The 23,015-nt window shown below is 35.1% G+C and overlaps 1 protein-coding gene across 4 annotated transcripts in view; it reads right to left on the bottom strand.

Annotated features, from left to right (window-relative positions):
• Nucleotides 1-2,194: 2,194 nt before the first annotated feature.
• Nucleotides 2,195-23,015, bottom strand: part of OS9 (ER lectin-like protein) — a 69,951-nt gene continuing 49,130 nt past the window's right edge. For 3 of the 4 annotated variants that reach the window (XM_089998718.1, XM_089998709.1, XM_089998728.1), the window contains 4 exons: nucleotides 3,792-3,907; nucleotides 3,609-3,675; nucleotides 3,413-3,522; nucleotides 2,195-2,759 (listed from right to left, as the gene is read on the bottom strand). In XM_089998718.1, the coding sequence (XP_089854844.1) occupies nucleotides 2,609-2,759; nucleotides 3,413-3,522; nucleotides 3,609-3,675; nucleotides 3,792-3,907 (444 nt within the window). In that variant the 3' untranslated portion in view covers nucleotides 2,195-2,608. The remainder of the gene's footprint in view (nucleotides 2,760-3,412; nucleotides 3,523-3,608; nucleotides 3,676-3,791; nucleotides 3,908-23,015) is intronic. The other variant, XM_089998736.1, reaches the window with a different exon arrangement.

The raw sequence follows: 23,015 nt of genomic DNA, 5'->3' as shown, positions 1-23,015 counted from the left end.
CAAAATTATGAGACACATCTAATGGTACACTTACCTAATTTTTGCCTTCGAATTTTGCATGAATTTAACCAAATTTTTGCTCAAATTTAAAGGTTAAAAATGGAATTTTTCTTAAATATTAATTGGCTAATTTAGGTTTTGTCAGTGAGCTCTAGGCCATGCCCAGACCCAGCTGACATCACCTATATTTAAAATTATTTTTCATAATTTTTATCAATCTCATTAAATACTTGGTTAAAAATTCATAATTTTCAAAATTAAAAACCATGGAAAAACACACGATATTACTGCAGCAGACAAACAACTGTCAAGATTTCTTTTTCAAGGTCACCGGATCAAGATATCATTTTTGTTTTCTTGGACTCAACTTTGTTGTTGGAGGATCAAACTTTTAATAGCCTCTGCTTCCACGTTATCAGCACTACCATCTTTTTCTTAGTTCATCATAATCGTCACTCATTTACCCTCTGTTTGGATTATTTTATAAATAGCTCCTTGCTGTCTATGCTTATTTTAAAAGCAAGTTTTGTTGTTTTTTTTTTAAAAAAAAACTTTTATAACTTTAATGAAGGTTCACCCTTTTTCTCAAAACAGGGGAAGCCTATTCTTTTTTTAACTAATTTTTTCTTACATGTTTACCCCCATCACCATCACTATCACCGCTGCTACCATCACAACAACTACCACTTCTTTAGCACTATCACCATCACTGCTACCACCACCATAACTACCATCACCACTTCCATCATCACCACCACCATTTACCATCTCCACCACTAGTATTGTCTCCATCATCACCACCACCACTATTATAACCTCCATCACCATCAACATTGCCGCCACCACCACACTCACTACTTATCTCCATTTTCTTTTAGTTTAAATAGGCAGTTACATTCAGTTAAGATTCCTTTATAATAAATGTGTGTTAACTTAGACTAAGGGGTTTGGCGTAGTGCGATGGGGCCTAGACCGTTTGACGGGGACTCTAGGTTCAAATCCCATGGGCATCACCTCCCTATGTAAGCCGAAGCTTGGCAACTCTCTGGGGTTGAGGGGTAAGCCCTCTGACATGGACAAAGACCATAAGTACGGCAGGCTAGGCCAGCTCACCGCTATCACTACGGCTGGAGCGGTTTCTCCGAGTAAAAAAAATGCATGTTACCTTATGTATGTAAACAATAAATAAAACATATCCAAACAGGGTTTTATGCTCATCTTGAAGGTCATCATCTTATTTTACCTGGAACAGCAGCCTCAGCCTCAGTACCATTTGTTTGTCTTAAATCATTATCATCGTGATGTCATCAAAATTAGCATCATTGTTTTTATATTTTTACTCAGAGAACCCGCCCCAGGTGCATGGACCTAGCCACACTGGCTCAGCCTGCCGTACTACAACCTCTGTCCACGTTGGCCTAAAACTCTTAAGGGCCTACCCCTCGACCTCAGGGAGTCGCCAAGCTTCGGCTTATGCAGAGGGTGACACCCATGAGATTTGAACCTATACTGCCCGTCAAAAGGTCTAGGCCCCATCCTACTACGCCAAACCCCTGGGTCAAAATTAGCATCATTGTTCACCGATTACATCATCCTCATGATGATGCATTATCGTCATGATTGTCATCAGTCTTTTGTTCTTCACCCCTTTTAGCTTCAGTACCTTCTCACCAGTAAACCATCACCTTTATTGGGATACATTGTCTCCCTTCCTAGAGGAATAGGACATTGGTAGCCACAGGAATGCTCGAGCTTATCCATGTCGTGTCTCCTTGTAATTGTAATCTGTCATTGAAGGAAAATTACAAGAATGGTGTTCAACGTTCATTTCGGGTGTCCATGCCATAGGCTTTTTTTTATTTGTGGAGTACGTGTCATTGAAAAGAAATACCAATTAATCATTTGTTTGCTAGCAGAATAGAGAAAAGAATTGCAGCTGAAGCCTTTCGGATGAATGAGAATGACTTTAAGAGAGCTCTAGATGATGTTACAAATTCGGAGACACATTGCAACATCCAGGTTAGGTTTTTGCTTTCCTAAATTAATAGTGCTCTAGAAAAAAAAAAGTACCGATTCATGGGCAGGCAAAACTCAAGGCTTAGACATCTAGCTGTTGGTCAATTGCAGATGTCCATGATGTCGAAGGAACGGACAATAATAGACTTATTTCGATGAGTTTCCTAAGGTCAAAATGTGCACTGGTCAACTGCTCATGATTCATACATGAAGCTTATGTTTTCTTATCACAGTTATTGAAGTTCTACATCAAACAGAGTCAAGGAATGATGCATTGGCTATACTCATCTCCAAGAGCACTCCAAACCCACAAGCTGCTAGAACTGCAAGAGCTAGTGCTAGCTCTTCAAGGGACAATGGGAACAGTACCTCTGGAGCTGATAGAGGGACACTGGACACGGTTGCAGACACAGAGGTGGAAGATGAGATTACTAGAGGGGTCAGTACAGATCCTTTGTCAAAACTTGATGTTGAAGTTACGCTCGAAGGAGAGGCCATAGGCGAGTACATGGCACTAATTGATTCAATTGAGAGAAACAGTTCTTGTAAAAAGGCTTGAAAAAAAACTTGCAAAGTATTGATGAATTACATTTCATATCTCAGAGTGTACAGGGATCTCTGGAGTTATTGCAATCAATTCGTCTTTATTGCCACTCTCAGCCTGTTCATCTGCACCTTGGTTGTTTTGGGGCATTTTGTTACAGTTGATAGTGTGCCATACTGGCCTCTCTTCTTGAAACACCCTGTAAAGGACAACATATCAATCAAGATAATCTGAATCGACTTTCTATGGAACTCAGAATACTTAGTTTATTGATATTAAAGGTCCATCCCAGCCTTGTACAGAATTAGGCCAGTTTCATGTGTAACTCTGTCAAAACACAAAAGAGCAAGACAGGACATCAAAATCTGCCCATTTGTATCATGAAACAGTAAAGAATATAATTCAATCAAAGTTCTTATACAAGTCCACGTGCAAGCAACAAGAATATCTGTAACTTGTAACTGTCTGGATACGCTGGACTGATACATGATTTGGCCAGTAGATTAGATTCACAAAGGCCCTCAAACGGGGCCGATTCAAAACTGTAAAAGCCAATATATACAAGCAACGGCATTCACGGACTGATGACACACTAAAGTTGCTCAACTGATCCACTCCAAAAAGCAATGGAGAAAGATGAAAACGAAAAGTTTCTTTAGGATGTATTTTTAATTTACATGGTTTATTCCAACATATCAGCTTGGAAAAGGGTGAATAACCTAGGAAAAACTTTTTTTATTTTAATCGAATTGGAAATTAATTTAATACTAACTTATCACCATTTAAAAAAGGACGAGAACCGTACCACCAACATCCAGAACAAAGATAAGTATTACAGCACAGAGGGCTTACGGGTGTTTGCAAAGCATTGGGCACTGAACTGTGACAGCATACTTGCAAGTTGAAGTCTCTTTGATTGAACTGATCAATACTTGGGTCGAATCTGAGCATACAAACCGTACCTGCAGGCATAAGGCAAATACAAGGCAAGAATATGGTGAGAACCATAACTAGCAACCTATAAACGAGATAAGGTCGACTCTTTTACCTCTGTCTCTCGAGGCTGATTAGTGAGATCACAGATTGTTCCATTTGTGTAGAGGTGAGCATGGTACCTAGGATAAAGTCAAAATACACTTTTGTTTATGGCACCTAAGAGAAAGTCGGCATGTTTGTTTAAGTAATTAGTCTTGAAATGATACACATTCATGTAGAGACGAACGTGTTATACCTATGAGCAGCATCTTTTGAACGAGGGTCTTTTAAGATGGATGCATCTGAACTGTTTTGGTTGAAAGCAGCAGTTGCATCCGGATCATACTTGCCCAAGACAAATTCTTGTACAACCTGAAACATACACTGAAATCATCCATGTCTGCCATGTTTGCATTGGCAGCACACGAGCATCCAAACAAGAATAATTCTCCAACAAAAATTTGAAGATCTCATGAGAGAGAGATCTACTAACAACCTTCGTCAATCAACCAAATCGTTCCATTTAAAATTTATTATCATTGCCAGTTTCCAGCTTCTTATTCATTCCATATGTAGACATTGTGATTAAGGTTAAAAAAGTTGCAGCATGATCACGAAGAAAAGAATTAAGGGACAACACCAATCAAAATTAGTGGTATATCAGCAACCAACATCACGACTGCCATTGTAGAGGCCACCAGCTCATGTAGAGAAGAAAGAGATAAATAAATACTGTCATAGTGAATCATGTCTGATGAAAAGTCAAAAACAATGATTCACAGCCTACTGAAGTTCACTAACCTAAACTGCATGAGTATTATCTTTTGGTACAATAACAGGATATATGGATGCACCATTTATAAGTGGCATGAATAGGAAACGGATGACATTTCCAGGGCACATCATCATCTTTAACTGTTTTGGTTGGTGACCACAACTTTTCAAATACAAAAGAGTAGGAAATGAGGTACCACAAATTTTGTCTATTAAGGGGAACAGCTGTATGGAGAGTGGGCAACTCCAATGCCCAGAAATGGATTTTAGATTGCCTGTCGACTTGATGAAACTTGGTGGCTACAATCTGAAGAGGCCAAGGTCAAAATGCAAACTTCTGTCTCTGGGGCTCTCAATTTGAGCTCGAAGGTGCCATACCTGTGGGAGTTGAGGAAATTTGGAAAAGTGGCTTGACAGAGGTTGAATCCCTACTGACACACTAGATAGCAACACCGTTTGTTGAAACATGAAGCTAAATTTTCCCAAGAATGACAAACATGCTTACATTAAGATGGGGATGGATATCAATAATTATAGGTTGATACCAACCTATAAATATAGGTTTATCAACAATTGTAGCTGAATTTACCCTTATCCAGTGTATAACAATTATAGGTTTATGTCTCACCCAGTGTTATTAAAACCACGCCTCAAGGCGCAAAAAGCGCGCCTTGCCTCAAGGTGAAGGCCTTTCTGCCTTGAGGCGCAGGTACAATGCGTAAAGAGCCAGAGGCGTGCGCCTCATACGCCTCGAGGCATGCCTCGAGAAGAAGTTTCTCATCTTGTTAATGCTAATGTTAATTTTTATTTAATGAATGCTCATGTTTTATTTCTCAGGTACTTACATAATTTTAGAAGAAGAAGAAATTCCTCATCTTGTTAATGCTAATGTTAATTTTTTATTTAATGAATGCTCATGTTTTATTTCTTAGATACTTACATAGATCAAGTTGTTGCATTAATGTTATTTTTACATGTTAATCTCGTATTTTTTCAGTATTTGTTTGAGATTTTTTATTTTTTGTTAGTTTTTGCTTCATCAATAAAGAATTTTTTATTTATTCATAATTTTAGAAGAAGAAGAAGAAATTCTTCATCTTGTTAATGCTAATGTTAATTTTTTATTTAATGAATGCTCATGTTTTATTTCTTAGATACTTAAATAGATCAAGTTGTTGCATTAATGTTATTTTTATATGTTATTCTCGTATTTTTTCAGTATTTGTTTGAGATTTTTTATTTCTTGTTAGTTGTTGCTTCATCAATAAAGAATTTTTTATTTATTTATAATTTTAGAAGAAGAAAAAAATCATCTTTTTAATGCTAATGTTAAGTTTTTATTTAATGAATGCTCATGTTTTATTTCTTAGATACTTACATAGATCATGTTGTTGCATTAATGTTATTTTTATATGTTAATCTCGTATTTTTTCAGTATTTGTTTGAGATTTTTTATTTCTTGTTAGTTGTTGCTTCATCAATAAAGAATTTTTTATTTATTTATAATTTTACAAGAAAAAAAATCAGCTTTTTAATGCTAATGTTAATTTTTTATTTAATGAATGCTCATGTTTTATTTCTTAGATACTTACATAGATCAAGTTGTTGCATTAATGTTATTTTTACATGTTAATCTCGTATTTTGTCAGTATTTGTTTAAGATTTTTTATTTCTTGTTAGTTGTTGCTTCATCAATAAATTTTTTTTATTTATTTATAATTTTAGAAGAAGAAGAAGAAATTCCTTATCTTGTTAATGCTAATATTAATTTTTTATTTAATAAGTGCTCATGTTTTATTTCTTAGATACTTACATAAATCAAGTTGTTAATGCTAATGTTAATTATGTTGACATGTCATCTCCATTAACAGATAATGCCTTTACATAAGAAATTATACATTTGATATTGTTAATGCTAATATGCATTTCATTGTTAATGTTAATTTTTTATTTAACGAATGCTCATGTTTTAGCATACTTACATAGATCCAGTTGTTGCATTAATGTTATTTTTTTTTACATGTTAATCTCATGTTTTTTCAGTATTTATTTGAGATTTTTTATTTTTTGGTAGTTGTTGTTTCATCAATAAAGAATTTTTTATTTATTTATAATTTTAGATATTTTTGTATAGTTTTTTTTAGGCTTACGCTTTACGCCTCGAGGCTTACGCCTCGCCTCAGATTTTGGTCGAGCGCCTCGCTACGCCTCAACGCTTTTCACAACACTGGTCTCACCTGTTCGACTAAGTTACAAAAGAATTTGAACTAGAACTATATGCATTTACTAAAACTGGTCTCCAAAATGAAGAAACAAGTAGACACCATGTATTGTATTCTAGGGTCCATCTCAGGTTTATGGCGTCTTCTTATACACACACCATTCTTAATGGAAAATTACACAAGAATGGCATGTATGTGATGAGTCCTAATGACAGAAGCTAGGGCACTTGGAAGGTTAAACCAGAAGATTACACATATGGTTGTTAGAATTCTCCAAAATCGATAACCAAGAAGCTACAAAGAGGAAAGAGAAATGAGGTTGCAACTAATCATGTTTTTTCATAGAGGAAAAATCATGACCTCTTCCTTTTAATATTAAACACAAAACCTAATACACGGTTTTTTTATAAGTAACCCTAACAAGTTACAGGTATTTACAAGTATGTCCAATATAAGTTGGACATGTTATACATATGTAGATTGGATCCGGTCCAGATCCGAATCCAAACTCAAATACAAACACACAGATATCTGCCCTATCTAATAGTCCCCCTCAAGTTGTGCATGATTTTGAATCATGGACAACTTTATCTTTAAGAACCAAAAACGACATTCTGTGAGCCCCTTAGTGAACAAATCAACCACCTGGTCTTCTGTTCTAACATAATGAGGCTCAATCTCTTTATCTTCAATCTTCTGCCTGATAAAATGTTGATCAATCTCAATGTGCTTGGTCTTGCTGTGATGAATAGGATTAAGAGATATTTGAATAGCACTTTGGTTGTCACAAAGAAGAATGCAATTAGCAATCGGCTCCTTTACCTCTGTTAACAAATGTTTAGTCCATGTTACGTCTGTCGTAGCAGCAGCCATTGCCCTGTATTCGGCTTCCGTACTAGATCTAGCCACTACCTTCTGTTTTCTACTACTCCAGGAAACAAGATTGGCACCAATGAAAACACCATAACCTGAAACTGACTTTCGATCATCAAGGGCCCAGTCTGCATCTGAGTAAGCAATGATATCATGAGCAATATTTATGAATCTGCTTTTGGTGTACAAAAGTCCATCACCAACAATACTCTTCAAGTATCTCGGTATCCTTTTTAATGCATCAATGTGTCTCGTCCTTGGCTCATGCATGAATTAAGAGACTTATTGACTCAATATGTGATATCAGGCCTAGTAAATGTAAGATAATGAAGCATTTTTCAAATTCAAATTTCGAATTTTTCAAATTTCATTTCAATTTCCAAATTCGATTTAATTCTAAAATCAATTTTGAATTTTCAAATTCCAAAATGATTTCAGTTAAATTTCATTTTCCAAAATTCCATTTCATTTCTCAAATTTCAAATTTTAACTTTTAACTTTTATTCAAATCCCAATTCCAAATTCAATTTAAACTTGAATTCTTCATTCAGAATTTCAACTTCAATTTTCAGGATAAATTCAAAGTTCAAAATAACTCTCAAATTCTATTTCGATTTTCCATTTTCAAAACTCAAAGTAAATTCAATTAAAAAACTCAATTTCGATTTTCAAATTCTCAAAATTCAAAATAAATTCAGTTTGAAAGTTCAATTTTAATTTCAAATTTAAATTCTTTATTATAAATGTTAAGTTTAATTTTTGATTTCAGAAGTTCAAATTCAAGTCTTAATTAAATTTTCATTTCAACTTCTTCAATTTCAATTTCAATTTCAATTTCAAGTTCAATTTCAATTTCAATTTCAATTTCAATTTCAATTTCAATTTCAATTTCAATTTCAATTTCAATTTCAATTTACATTTCAATTTACATTTACATTTACATTTACATTTACATTTACATTTACATTTACATTTACAAGTTCATTTTTCAAACTCAATCTTTCAGAATTCCAAACTTCAATTCTAATTTCAAGTTTAAAGTTCAAATTCAAATTTCAAGTTCAATTCTGATTTCAAATCTCAAAATTCGATTTCTAATGTCAATTCTCAATTCAAATTTGATTTTCAATCAATTCAGATTTCAATGTTCTTAACCTTGAATCCAATTTAAAAAATCTTCAATTTCAAACTTTCAATTCAAGTTCATTTTAAGTTCTAACCTTTCAATTCAAAATCGATTTCTGAACTTCTTAAAAGGATATTTTCAAATCCATTTCAAAATCACTTGGAAAAAATCCAAATCTTTAAAGCATTTTCAAAAGCATACATATTTTCAAATTCAAAATTATAGCACAAGCCTGATTCTATGTGCATTTAGGACTTAGAATAATTTCTTAGATAAATTTAGGCAAAGCAAAGGCATAAATTCGATCCTTGGTTCGATTACCCCTGGTAAAGGTTCCAAGAACGGCTGAACCTCGTACTGACGAGTGAATCCCGTCTCCCCATTTTCCCGTAATTTTTCTAAAAATGGAGGCGAGTTATTTCAAAATCTATTTTCAAAAGGTCAAGTGAGACCTTGCGAGAATTTTTCTCTTTTTCCTAAAAAAGAAAAAAGAAGAAAATTTTACAACAATCACACTTCCTTCGCGAGATTATTGCTGATGGATTTCTTTTGAGAAATTCATACCCCTCTCCTCCTAGTCATACTCTTAGTCATGTACGATATGTTTAGACTACGAGGAGTAGGATGAGAGGTCTGTGGTAACCTCGAAATATGTTTTGGCACCCGATGGTAATCATGTAACCTTGATATTCGCCTAACAGACAAGAAGCTCTTGACGGTCTAAAGGACCAGAGTATGGCAAGTTTGAACTTGAATGGTTTCATCGTATACTTTGGCAAAGCAATGTTGTGGGGATTTTCTTTGAGAAATCCATACTCCTCTCATTGTAGTTGTACTTTGAACAGGTACGCTGTGTACTACGATAAGTAGGATGAGAGGTCTATGTCTACCTCGAACGTGCAATGGCACATGTTTTGAGACCACAAATTGTGACGTTTTCACCCTCACAATAAGTTGACTCTTCTCATCGTAGTTGTACTTTTGAATATGTACGTTGCGTACTACGGTGAGTAGAATGAGAGGTGTGTGGTTGCCTCGAACATGCACTGGCGCGTTTAATCACCTAATGGTGATGGTTTCGCCTTCACAGGCAAGATGCTCGAGTGGGTATAATGGACCTGAGCATGTAGAATGGGACAGTGGTTAAGAAACCCTCGTTGTGCCTGTTTGAAACGGTTCATCAAGAGAAAGGATGGATGGTACAAAACTCTGATGGACAGGCCATTAATGGCTATTACGGGCAAAAGACTCGGCTTTCTCAGTCATCAGAGTTAGGGGAAATGAACTACAAAGATAGCTTTCAGGCTACTTCTGCAGAAGTATGGATGCATCCACGGGTCACTTATGCCTTTGGGGATTTACTCTATTGGTCACTAGTCATCCCTTTAGGAGCGGACTGAGTCAGTCATTCGGGGTATCATAAAATACATAGCATAATAAACCCTCGGATCGATCTCGGTTGTTTCTCTGTTTCGTGCCTTGTGCGTACCCACAATGGCCAGCTAATAATCAGAATAAATTATAACATACTCACATTATTATGAGATATGTGTGTTGTGACATGATTTACTTGTTTGCTCAATAGTTCAGTATACTACTCGTTGAGCTATGCACGCCTATTGTAGCATTACACTAGTTCTTTGCTAGTAATAACTAGCTGCTCGTACTAGTTAAATGCTTATGATAATAGTATTATGCTAGTTGCAATATGATACATGTGACTTACTTTACTATTTTGTTGAACTATTCGTGCTTGATATAATGTAGCACTTGTTGGCTTGAGTCTCTTATGACTAGTGTGATGGCTTACAGCTTGTAATCTACGAACTGGTTGTATCTTAAGATTAATGTGATGGATTACAACTCATAATCTACGAGTTGTTTACGTCTTATGACTAATGCGACTGCTTACAACTCGTAATCTACGAATTGTTTAGCACTATGACTAATATAGTTGTTTGTCTTATAAGCTGCCTGCATTTTGTGATTAATATATAATTGTTGTCGTATGATTGCTTATCGCGTGTAGCTTATAAACTGTTTGTTGTGCAATAGCTTGCACCTTATGATTAATGTAGTTACTTGTCGGTGGACTGAAAAATTCAGTGGTAATTGCATGCATTGTGAGCTTTGTTATGAATGCTTATCTTATTCAGCTACTCTGCTTACTATACTTGACTGCTTGGTGGAGTTAGTTACTCTCTACCTGTATAATCAGTTAGAATGCTAGAGATGCTTATTTTGCTTGTTTAGCACTTTGTTCGTTACTGCTCTTGTATTTAGCCACTTGCCTTATTTTAGTTTTGCTTGCAATACTCGACAGCATGTATGGTTAGCTCTGCTAGTTTTTTTTCTCCTGTTTAGTTTAGTAATTATCTTGCTTATTGCAGTCTTTGTTTTTTGTCGTTTGCACCCCTGCTAGTTTTTCGCGAAACTGACTCATTTGATGGACAGGTGATGTTGCGATGACACGATAGCGTGATGAGATCAAAATGAGACTCTTTCCCTAATGTTTCGCTCCTGAGGACATTTTGGTAAATTTGGTATAAAGTTACTTTAAAAATCTTTCTTTGATTTAAACTCTGAATTATTAAAATTGTGTTACCAAAACTTTGTTTCTTCTTAATTCAATATATATATATGAAGTTTCAAATCTGCTTGTAAAGGAAAGTTTGTGTTGTAATGCGCCCAAGGTTCAGGGACTTGTTATTTCAAACATGATTTTCCGCTGAACCTCTATTTCAAACTCTGATAAATGGTCGATTTCAAAACTTTCAACCTTTTCATAAAAAGTTTCAAGTCTAGGAGTTTGGAGAGTTACAACTTTGGTATCAGAGTAACAGGGTCAGCTAATAATCAGAACAAAATATAACCTACTCATATTATTATGAGATATGCGTGTTGTGACATGATTTGCTTGCTTACTCAATAGTTCAGTATACTACTCGTTGAGCTATGCACGCATGTTGTAGTGTTACACTGGTTCTTTGCTAGTAATAACTAGCTGCTCGTACTAGTTAAATGCTTATGATAATAATATTGTGCTAGTTGCAATATGATACATGTGACTTACTTTACTATTTTGTTGAACTATTCGTGCTTGATGTAATGTAGCACTTGTTGGCGTGAGTCTCTTATGACTAGTGTGATGGCTTACAGCTCGTAATCTACGAATTGGTTGTATCTTAAGATTAATGTGATGGCTTACAACTCGTAATCTACGAGTTGTTTACGTCTTATGACTAATGCGACTGCTTACAGCTCGTAATCTACGAATTGTTTACCACTAGGACTAATGTAGTTGCTTGTCTTATAAGTGGCCTGCATCTTGTGATTAATATATAACTGCTGCCGTGTGATTGCTTATCGTGTATAGCTTATAAAGTGTTTGTTGTACAATAGCTTGCACCTTATGATTAATGTAGTTACTTGTCGGTGGACTGAAGAATTCAGTGGTAATTGCATGCATTGTGAGCTCTGTTATGAATGTTTATCTTATTCAGCTACTCTGCTTACTATACTTGATTGTTTGGTAAAGTTAGTTACTCTCTAACTGTAGAATCAGTTGGACTGCTAGAGTTGCTTATTTTGCTTGTTTAGCACTTTGTTTGTTACTACTCTCGTATTTAGCCACTTGTCTTATTTTAATTTTGCTTGCAATACTCGACAACATGTATGGTTAGCTCTGTTAGTTTTGCTTCTCCTGTTTAGTTTAGTTTAGTAGTTATCTTGCTTATTGCAGTTTTCACTCATTCTTATCTTTTGCACCCCTACTAGTTTTTCGCGAAACTGACCCATTTGATGGGTAGGTGGTGTTTCGGATTTGCGATAACACGATGGCGTGATGAGATCAAGATGAGACTATTTCTCTGACGCTTTGCTCCTGAGGACATTTTGATAAATTTGTATAAAGTTACTTTAAAAATTTCTCTTTGATTTAAACTCTGAATTATTAAGATTGTGTTACCAAAACTCTGTTTCTTCTTAATTCAATATATATATGGAGTTTCAAATCTGTTTGTAAAGGGAAGTTTGCGCTGTAATGCGTCAAAGGTTCAAGGACTTATTATTTCAAACATGATTTTCCGCTGAACCTCTATTTAAAACTCTGATAAATGGTCGATTTCAAAACTTTCTAACCTTTTTATAAAAAAGTTTCAAGTCTAGGATTTTGGGGTGTTACATTTGAGAGCTTAGTCCAACTTTGGGTAAGCCTAGTTGGACCAACTAAGAAATAGGTTTCTCCTCTCTAGAACTAGATTCCTCCCTTGGACTTCCTTTTTCTTTTTTTAGGGAGGAGATTTCTTCTTTTAGGGGGGAACATGACTTTCATGGGCTCTAATTGTGGTTGTGGCATCAAGGAGGTGGGTCCCACTGAAACACCTTGGCCTAATTCAGGAGGGGGCATCCCACAGGTGGGTCTCACTTGGCCTATTTCTAAAGGGGGTATTCCTAGCTTAGGCCACACCTGGTCTTGAATGCTAGAAGAATGAGGTGGCCTCCTAGGTGTGGGTCCCATAAGCTTTAGCACTTGGAGTTGGGAGCTTGGATCTGGATCTGCCTCACTAGTATCTACATCAAGTACTCGGGGCAATGGATTCGAGTCTTCATCAATTGGGTCTGCATTATTCATAATTAGGCCTAGGCCAAAGTTAGGCTCTCCGCAAATATCCGAAATCATTATGGGATTCTCTGGTCTTAGTTTGTTCCATAAATAGGGGAGGATGTCCTCCTTGGTGGGTCTCCTATGCGGGTCAGACGAGCAACAAGCTCTGGAATTCGAATCCAGATCAACCTAACTTGTTTCTTCAAAAATTATGCTTGCAGTCCTTACCATCTTTTGCCCATAGAATCAATTCGCACATAATGTATCTCAGTTTCCTTATGATCTTGAATGTCTCCCACTTCCCCCTTTGTCGATGTCTTCACCATCTACCTACAAGGTGCATAGTTCTCCCCCACCAAAGTTCACATCTGAGCCTTTTTTAAACCTCGAGATTAGTGTAATGAGATCAAGAAGTCCCCATACACCTCAAATAAAAGGCAAATAAAAACCTACAAAATGATACAAGCACAATAGATCAAGAAGTTTCCACACACCATAAACAAGAGGCAAATACAAACCCATAAAAGGGGTAAGCACAATAGCCACATAGGGACTTAAAAGGATACACATAACATAAAAATATATTCTTTATTGAATGTCAAAATGCATACTAGACAAGGGGCTCAAGGCCCACATTTATATACAAGAGGGGAGTGAGGAGCTCCCAAGATATAGCTGTTGGGAGCTCCCAATGGCTAGAAATCTAGTCGTTGGGGGCTCCCCCAACGGTTATATTTTTAAGGGCAAAAATGCCCTTGACAATATAACAAATGCCCATTATGGCCAAAATAAAGATAAAAATAAAAAAACAGTTTCCCTATTGGGTTGTTCCTATTATAAGTGTCAAAAAGACCAAAAATAGCCCTGAAGGGTAAAACATATTACATTCATAAATATATATATATTTATATATAACATTTATATTTTAACACCCCCCCCCTCAAACTCACATAATCACAATCGAGAAAAAGTAAAATCTGGGAGAGGGTTGCACCTTAGTGAAGAAATCTGCTAGTTGATACTCAAATGGTACATATGGTAGAGTGATTGCCTTCTTCGGAAATTCTTCACGGACATAATGGCAATCCATTTCGATATGCTTTGTTCGCTCATGAAATGTATGACTGCTCGCAATATAGACAACACCTTTGTATTAATTCAAAAGTCGTAGTGGTCATGGCATGCTATTCGGCTTTTGTAGAGGACAGGGACACCTTTTGTTGCCTTTTGCATCTCCAATATATCAAGGAATCGCCTACAAAAATACAAAAATGATCATTTACATCTTCGCCCCAATCAGAGTCGGTATATGCAATAACATCTAATGGAGATGAAGATGATACAAATAAATTATGATTAATAGTATTTTTATCATATCTAACTATTCTCATTACAGCACTGATATTATTGTAGTGGGAGAATGCTGAAATTGACTAGCAGTATGAATAACATGGGCAATATCAGGACAAGTGATAGAAAGGTAAGTTAGGGCACCAATCATTTGGTGATATGGAGTTGGATCTTTCAAAGGTTTTCCATCATCTTTCTTCATTTTTGCATTGATGACCTCTATCATGTCAACTCTCTTTTCATCAGTAAGACCCAACCCTTTCAACTATCTCAGTTGCATACTTGGTTTGAGATAAAAAATACCTTCAGGGTGAATAACTTTTATTCCAAGAAAATATTGAAGAAAACCAAAATCTGTTATATCAAAATTCATTTTGAGAATATCTTTGATATCACTAACTCTATGTGATAATCATATCATCCACGTAAAAGAGTAAGATAACTATACATGCATCAAAAGACTTAATAAGACAGTATCAGTATAATAAAATCTAAATCCTAGTTGAACCATCTAGACCATACAAAGTCTTGCAAACGAATAATTTTTTCATGTGCCAAACCCAACCCGAGAGGAGGTTCGATATAGACTTCTTCATTAAGGGTTCCATTTAGAAAAGCATTTTTAACATCCATTTGAAAGATTGGCAATTTTTTAATAGATGCTATGGTGATAAGAGTTCTAAATATGGTCATCCTAGCTACTGTGGCAAAGGTTTTCTCATAGTCTGTTACATATTTTTCACTATACTCTTTAGCTACTAGCCTAGCTTTGTATCTCTCTAGTGTTTCATCATTTTTTATTTTGATTTTGTATACCTATCTACACCCTATGGTTTTATTTCCCATATGTAAGGATTGAATCTCCCAAGTTTTGGCTTTTTCTAAAGTTTCTAATTCATTATTCATGGTTTCAATCCATTCATGATGATTTTTTGCCTCACTATAGGAGGATGGTTCGACATAAGAGTGAATGACCATAAGACAAGCTCTATAGTAGGGTTCAAATGACTCATAGGATACAAACGGGATATTCTCGTAGATCTTCTAACACTAGATTGACCTGTCTTGACTTTGGCAATACCTCTTTAATGCACATGATGGTTGATCTTGTGTACGATGAGAATACGTTTGAAGTTCATTATGAGGTTCAACAATAGACATATCACCTTTATGAGCATCATGAGTGTTACCATTGACACCAGTGTTATTAAAAACACACCTCAAGGCGCAAAAAGCGCGCCTCGCATCAAGGCGAGGGCCTTTCTGCCTTGAGGCGCAGGTACAAGGCGTAAAGAGCCAGAGGCGTGCGCCTCATACGCCTTGAGTCGTACGCCTCATACGCCTTGAGGCCTACGCCTTGAGGCCTACGCCTCGTGCACCTCATATGCCTCGAGGCATGCCTCGAGAAGAAGAAGAAGTTTCTCATCTTGTTAATGCTAATGTTAATTTTTATTTAATGAATGCTCATGTTTTATTTCTCAGGTACTTACATAATTTTAGAAGAAGAAATTCCTCATCTTGTTAATGCTAATGTTAATTTTTTATTTAATGAATGCTCATGTTTTATTTCTTAGATACTTACATAGATCAAGTTGTTGCATTAATGTTATTTTTACATGTTAATCTCGTATTTTTTCAGTATTTGTTTGAGATTTTTTATTTTTTGTTAGTTTTTGCTTCATCAATAAAGAATTTTTTATTTATTCATAATTTTAGAAGAAGAAGAAGAAATTCTTCATCTTGTTAATGCTAATGTTAATTTTTTATTTAATGAATGCTCATGTTTTATTTCTTAGATACTTAAATAGATCAAGTTGTTGCATTAATGTTATTTTTATATGTTATTCTCGTATTTTTTCAGTATTTGTTTGAGATTTTTTATTTCTTGTTAGTTGTTGCTTCATCAATAAAGAATTTTTTATTTATTTATAATTTTAGAAGAAGAAAAAAATCATCTTTTTAATGCTAATGTTAAGTTTTTATTTAATGAATGCTCATGTTTTATTTCTTAGATACTTACATAGATCATGTTGTTGCATTAATGTTATTTTTATATGTTAATCTCGTATTTTTTCAGTATTTGTTTGAGATTTTTTATTTCTTGTTAGTTGTTGCTTCATCAATAAAGAATTTTTTATTTATTTATAATTTTACAAGAAAAAAAATCAGCTTTTTAATGCTAATGTTAATTTTTTATTTAATGAATGCTCATGTTTTATTTCTTAGATACTTACATAGATCAAGTTGTTGCATTAATGTTATTTTTACATGTTAATCTCGTATTTTGTCAGTATTTGTTTAAGATTTTTTATTTCTTGTTAGTTGTTGCTTCATCAATAAATTTTTTTTATTTATTTATAATTTTAGAAGAAGAAGAAGAAATTCCTTATCTTGTTAATGCTAATATTAATTTTTTATTTAATAAGTGCTCATGTTTTATTTCTTAGATACTTACATAAATCAAGTTGTTAATGCTAATGTTAATTATGTTGACATGTCATCTCCATTAACAGATAATGCCTTTACATAAGAAATTATACATTTGATATTGTTAATGCTAATATGCATTTCATTGTTAATGTTAATTTTTTATTTAACGAATGCTCATGTTTTAGCATACTTACATAGATCCAGTTGTTGCATTAATGTTATTTTTTTTTACATGTTAATCTCATGTTTTTTCAGTATTTATTTGAGATTTTTTATTTTTTGGTAGTTGTTGTTTCATCAATAAAGAAATTTTTATTTATTTATAATTTTAGATATTTTTGTATAGTTTTTTTTAGGCTTACGCTTTACGCCTCGCCTCAGATTTTGGTCGAGCACCTCGCTACGCCTCAACGCTTTTCACAACACTGATTGACACTCTCATGCATATCATGAATATCATTACTTTCACTCACATGATCATTACTTTCATTCCCATCAATAATATCATTATTATGCTCATGCATTAGATCAAATAAAAATGAGTACTCGCATAGGTTTTTAGACTCAATTTTTTAAAAACAAATTTTTGTTCAAGAAAAGTTGCATTCCTTGAAACATAAAGTTTATCCTTTTCAATATCATAACACCTAAATCGTTTTTGGTTTTCGACATAGCCTAAGAAAACACAAGGAATGGCCTTAACGAAAAGTTTGTCATTTTTGTTAGAAAGAACAAAACATTTACAACCAAAGATTTTCAATCTTGTCTAATCGGGAGAGATCTTAAATAATTTTGAATAGGAAAAGTATTTTCAAGAACAGTAGAAAGCATTTTATTAATTAAATAAACCGTTGTAAGGGCGGCTTCAGCCTAAAACCTTTTAGAAACATTTTTGGATATTAGAAGAGTTCTAGTAGTTTCAATAATGTATCGATGCATTCTTTCGACCAATCCATTTTGTTATGGGGTTTAGGGACAGGTTTGTTTTATAAATAATCCCTTGTTGATCAAGAATTTTTTTTAAATCATTTGATAAAAATTCTTCTCCATAATCAGATCTAAATATTTTAACGGAGCCTTTAAATTGATTTTGACATAACTATGAAATTTTTTAAAACACTCAAATACTTCGGATTTGAATCTAAGAAAATAAATCCATGTGTACCTATTGTAATCATCCACAAATATTACATAATAAGAAACGCCTTTAAAGATAACTGGTGTCGGTTCCTGTACATCTGAATGTATTAACTCAAATGGTTATTTAGAAACAAATTGGTTAAGTTCCAAAAGGAAGGTAGAGATTTCATTTTTCTAATAATGCAATCTTCACAAATCAAATCCTTTTTATTACAACTTTCAAGAAAAGGGAATAAATACATTTTTGACATACTTGGATGTCGTAATCTCCTATGCCAATTTTCAATATCTTTCTTTTCGACAAAATTACAAAAAGCTTGATTGAATAGTTCTAAATTGTCCATGTAGTAAAGGTCGCCTCTTCTATGGCCTCGCCCAATCGGCTTCTCGGATTGGAGATCTTATACCAAGCAATCATTAAATGAAAATGTGACCTTACATCCATGGTCGGTAATTTGAGAAACAGATAAGAGATTTTAGTTAAGTTTTGGTACTACTCTAATATTTGGGACATAAAAATTTTGATAATTTTAGAAGAATTTTTCAAAGTACCAAAACTTTTGATTTTCAAAGATGTTCCATCAACGGTTAAAACATAAGAATCATTGGAGTTAATGAGACATTTCGATAGTATGGACTCATTAGGAGTCATATGGAAAGAGATATCAGAATCAAGAATCTAAGAGTTTTTACCGAGGTCCACACATGTTGAGACAACTGCATTAGAGCAGAAGATTGACCTTTGAGTAGTAGTTGAAAATTTTCTATGAGTTGGGCAAGTGAGACATTTTTGGAACTTTCATCTACACCATCCCTCTCGCTTGATGATACCATAGAGGGTAGTTTCTTTTATCTCTTCGAACTTCTTTTCTCCTTTTTGGACAAAATGGCTTGATGTGACCTGGTTAATTGCAAAAGTGGCATATTATCTTACTACTTTTCTTGTATTCATAATCACTCGAGTTCCTTCCATAGTCATTTTGGCATCTTCCAAAGTGAGGAGGCCTATATGCTCTTATGTAATTTTCGAATCTTGACATAACAAGCATTGATTCATCTTCTTTGGTAGAGGAGGGTTTATTCAATCTATTATCTTCCATAATTAGTTCTTCTACAATTTCTATTATGAAAGGAACACCTCCTCTATGAAGAAGAGATGATTTAGTCCCTTTAAATTCGGGTTTAAGCCCATTTACAAAATGATAAAAGTGCTCCGAGTTGATTTGTTTTTCTCAGAGCGCTATGTAAGTGGACAATGCCACTTAGGCTCTAGGAAAGCTAATTCATCTTAAAGGAGAGAAAGAGCATTTTAGTATTATCTTATGCTCATATCTCCTTAGGTCATTGTCCTTTCTTTCTTTTGGAGGTTACATATATGAGCTACATCCCTTAGAGAATACATATCTTGGAGATATTTCGGACCATCACTAACAAATTCAAACTTTGTTAAACTAGAACATTTTTTTATTTCAACACTATTAACAAGTCATCCCATGATTTTGGAATGACCCATCCTCTACTCTTTCCATCTCTTTTCATAGTCGGCAATGGCTTTATTCATCTATTCTCCTTGAAGTGCAACTTCTTTGTCATTTTTCATTCTTGGTAAGCATAAACTTTGGTTCTTTCTCGGATCCATCCACCAAGCCCCATAAAACCTTTTCCCAAATTTTATGCTTCACTATGGATGCCCACATCACATAGTTTGTGTCATTAAGTCTCACGGGCATGGTGACAATCACTTCTCGTTCATCCTCCATAGATACAAGAGAAAAAAAGAGAAAGATAGAGAAGGAGAAGAGAATGAAAGTGGAGTTCTTTTGGGCACTACGAGTCCACAATCACACAATCCACGACCTCACGTCTACACGAACAAGCTTTACCACGATCAAACTTGCAATGGCTCTGATACCATGTAATGAGATCAAGAAGTCTCTACACACCTCAAACGAGGCAAAAACAAATCCCACAAAAGGGTTACAAGCACAATAGATCAAGAAGTCTCCACACACCTCAAACAAGAGGCAAAATACAAACCCACAAAAGGGGTACAAGCACAATAGCCACTTAGGGACTTAAAAGAATACACAACATAAAAATATATTCTTTGTTGAATGTCAAAATGCATACTAGACAAAAGGGCTCAAGGCCCATATTTATATACAAGAAGGGAGTGAGGAGATCCTAAGATATAGTTGTTGGAAGCTCTCAATGGCTAGAAATCTAGTTGTTGGGGAGTCCTCAACGGTTATATTGGTAAAGGCAAAAATGCCCTTGACAATATAATGAATGCCCATTATGACCAAAATAAAGATAAAAATAAAGAAATAAAAAAACAGATTACAAGTGTCAAAAAAACCAAAATACCCTTGAAGGGTAAAACATGTTACATTCACAAAACATATATATATAATATATTGAACATATATATATACATATATATACATATATATATATACATATATATACATATATATATGAACATACTGCCAAAAATGTGATAATCATAGGAGATTAGTAAGGAATATCCTTTTTTCCTTCTCATTGATCGCGGGCACATTCCATAGCCTGATTTCCACAATGGTTGTATCTATAACGTGCATCCTACTTCCTTTCCTAGCTCCCACCTATCACTAGATCAAAGGAGGTTATCCCACCTCCTTGAGATCCATCATTTGTTTAATGAAGCAACAACGCATCCTCTGCCATCTATATCCCCATCAGATCTAGGGGTCCCTTGATAGAAGAGCACCAAAAACAAGGGGTAGCAAGCATTGAGCCATGAACCATGGTTGGAGGAGCGTTTACGGCCTCAACTAGTAGAATCACCAACACTATCATGTAGTTTGTCAAGGATCACCAGTCAATGAGGCCTCATCTCCTAGCAATGAAGTGGAATCTCCCCTTGTGAAAGGTAGCCAAGAGGCAACTCTTTCACATGTCTCTGCCAAGCCCGATTAAGTGATGCTACATCATCTGCAAGGAGGTAGGTGCAAGTCACATCTATCGTTGCAGTCCTCTTGATGGCATCGCCACTTCTTGTGACACAAGACTCAACTAAATTTGAAGGAGCCTGCTTTCAACCTTTGCCTCCTCAGGTTTACCCCATGCCTTAATAAGAGAAACCCCAACTTGGGTGAAACAACCAAGAAGGGAAGACCCCTAAAATGCACCAAGGACATGCTTCAAAAATTGATCCTACTCCCATCAGGCATCAATCGAGCAAAAAAGGAAAAAAATGTGAGAAAGGACCAAAATCCAAGGTCCCATATCTAGTCAAACTCAAAAGGCAAATAAGGGGCCAACCCAAAAAAGGGGTTTACCTTAAGTAGTCAGATTGAGGACCAAGACTACTCTACTTGAATCTGAAGTTCCCCATCGCTGCTCGTAAATGATTTAGGCTACTCTCCCTAATAAAGGTGTAAATTTCCAAGGCTTCTCTAAAAACATCCCTCTGCCTGCCACCACTCTCTTCTCTGATGTGCATGATCCCCTTAGTGTGGCCCTCAAGAAGCAGCTTCGATTGGAGGCACTTCCATCTTCCCCCCCAAAAAACCAGAAACCTCCATGATTGAAGAAAATCTAACAGGGTAGCTAGAGATCCCAATGTTGCAAAACATTGCTAACTTCCTCCTTCGATGGTCTACAATGTAATAGGGCTGAGAATGGAACCGAAGATAACCCATTGAAGTACCCTCACTGCTATCAGCTCTCGAACCCTCCACCTTTTCCTGATAATCCCCAACTTCCATCCCCCAAGTTATTATTTACAAACATTTTAGACCTCCCTCAACCTATGGAGACTATGCAAATGACCGAAATTGGAATCATTTTTCCATCACAACCAGCTGAACTTGTAATAGAGCTTTCTGCTTCTAAAATTAATGAACATTTACAAACCCAATCCCCTTGAGCTGGGGAATTATCGTATCTTGATAATAAGGTTTTGGTATGGATGAACCTCTAGAGGTCACCTTGTGCCATGGCTCTCACCTCCCATATGCCTCCACAACTTTGACCCTATCATTAGCAAAGAAAGGCAGCCCAAAATTTACTTTGAAGTCATGCTCAACTAGTAAACTTTTGTTGAGCTTCTTAAGAAGTTTCTTAACATCCCAAGAATTCAAGGATCCCGGCACAGAGGCAATCCCTAGGAGACTCAACTTGATGCTTCTACCCCTTTCAAAAGTCACTCCCCTTAAGCCAAGGGAAAATTCCAAGTCTGTCAAAAACAAGTTGGGTCTTCTAGTGTTTTTAGGAGATAAACCCCAAAAATCTTAGTGTTCTTTAATCTTATGGTCAACAAGCCATCTATTTATAGGCTTAATATTGAAGTCACACCTCCTGCTATGAACATGGCTCTCTCTCTCTATCGGTTAACCATGTAATGAAATGGTCTTCCACAAAAGCACGAAAACTCACAAAGGGTGTCTATTGGCTACAAGCATAACCCATAAAAGGGTATAAATGGAAGAACACACTAAAAATAATAATATTTTATTTCTCACAAGAAATGCTTAAGAAGCATTGAAATACAAAGGAGGGGGTCACCTATATATATACAAGAGAAGAGTGAAGTGGTTGGACCTAGTCCAACGACTCTATTTATAACCGTTGAACTAGGTCCAATGACTATAATGTTGGTCAAGATCTAACTAGATCTTGACTAACTAGTTCAAAATGAACTAGAAAATAAAAGAAAAGAAATAAAAAATATAAATATATATTATATTATTATTTTATTAATATATATATATATATATATTACATGTTACATTTTAACACTCCCCCTCAAACTTACGGTACAATGAGCGAAAGTTTGTTTAAGAGGAAGTGAAATCTGGAAGCAACGAGAGGTTTGGTGAAGAAGTCCACTAATTGATACTATGATGTAACATACGGCAAATCAATGATTTCATGTACATATTCCTCTCAATATGTTTTATGTGTTCATAAAAT

This window comes from Nuphar pumila, chromosome 1 (assembly GCF_984573655.1).
Source record: "Nuphar pumila chromosome 1, dmNupPumi1.hap1.1, whole genome shotgun sequence".
In the NCBI taxonomy this organism is placed as follows: domain Eukaryota; kingdom Viridiplantae; phylum Streptophyta; class Magnoliopsida; order Nymphaeales; family Nymphaeaceae; genus Nuphar; species Nuphar pumila.
This window is presented reverse-complemented; position numbering and strand designations above follow the sequence as displayed.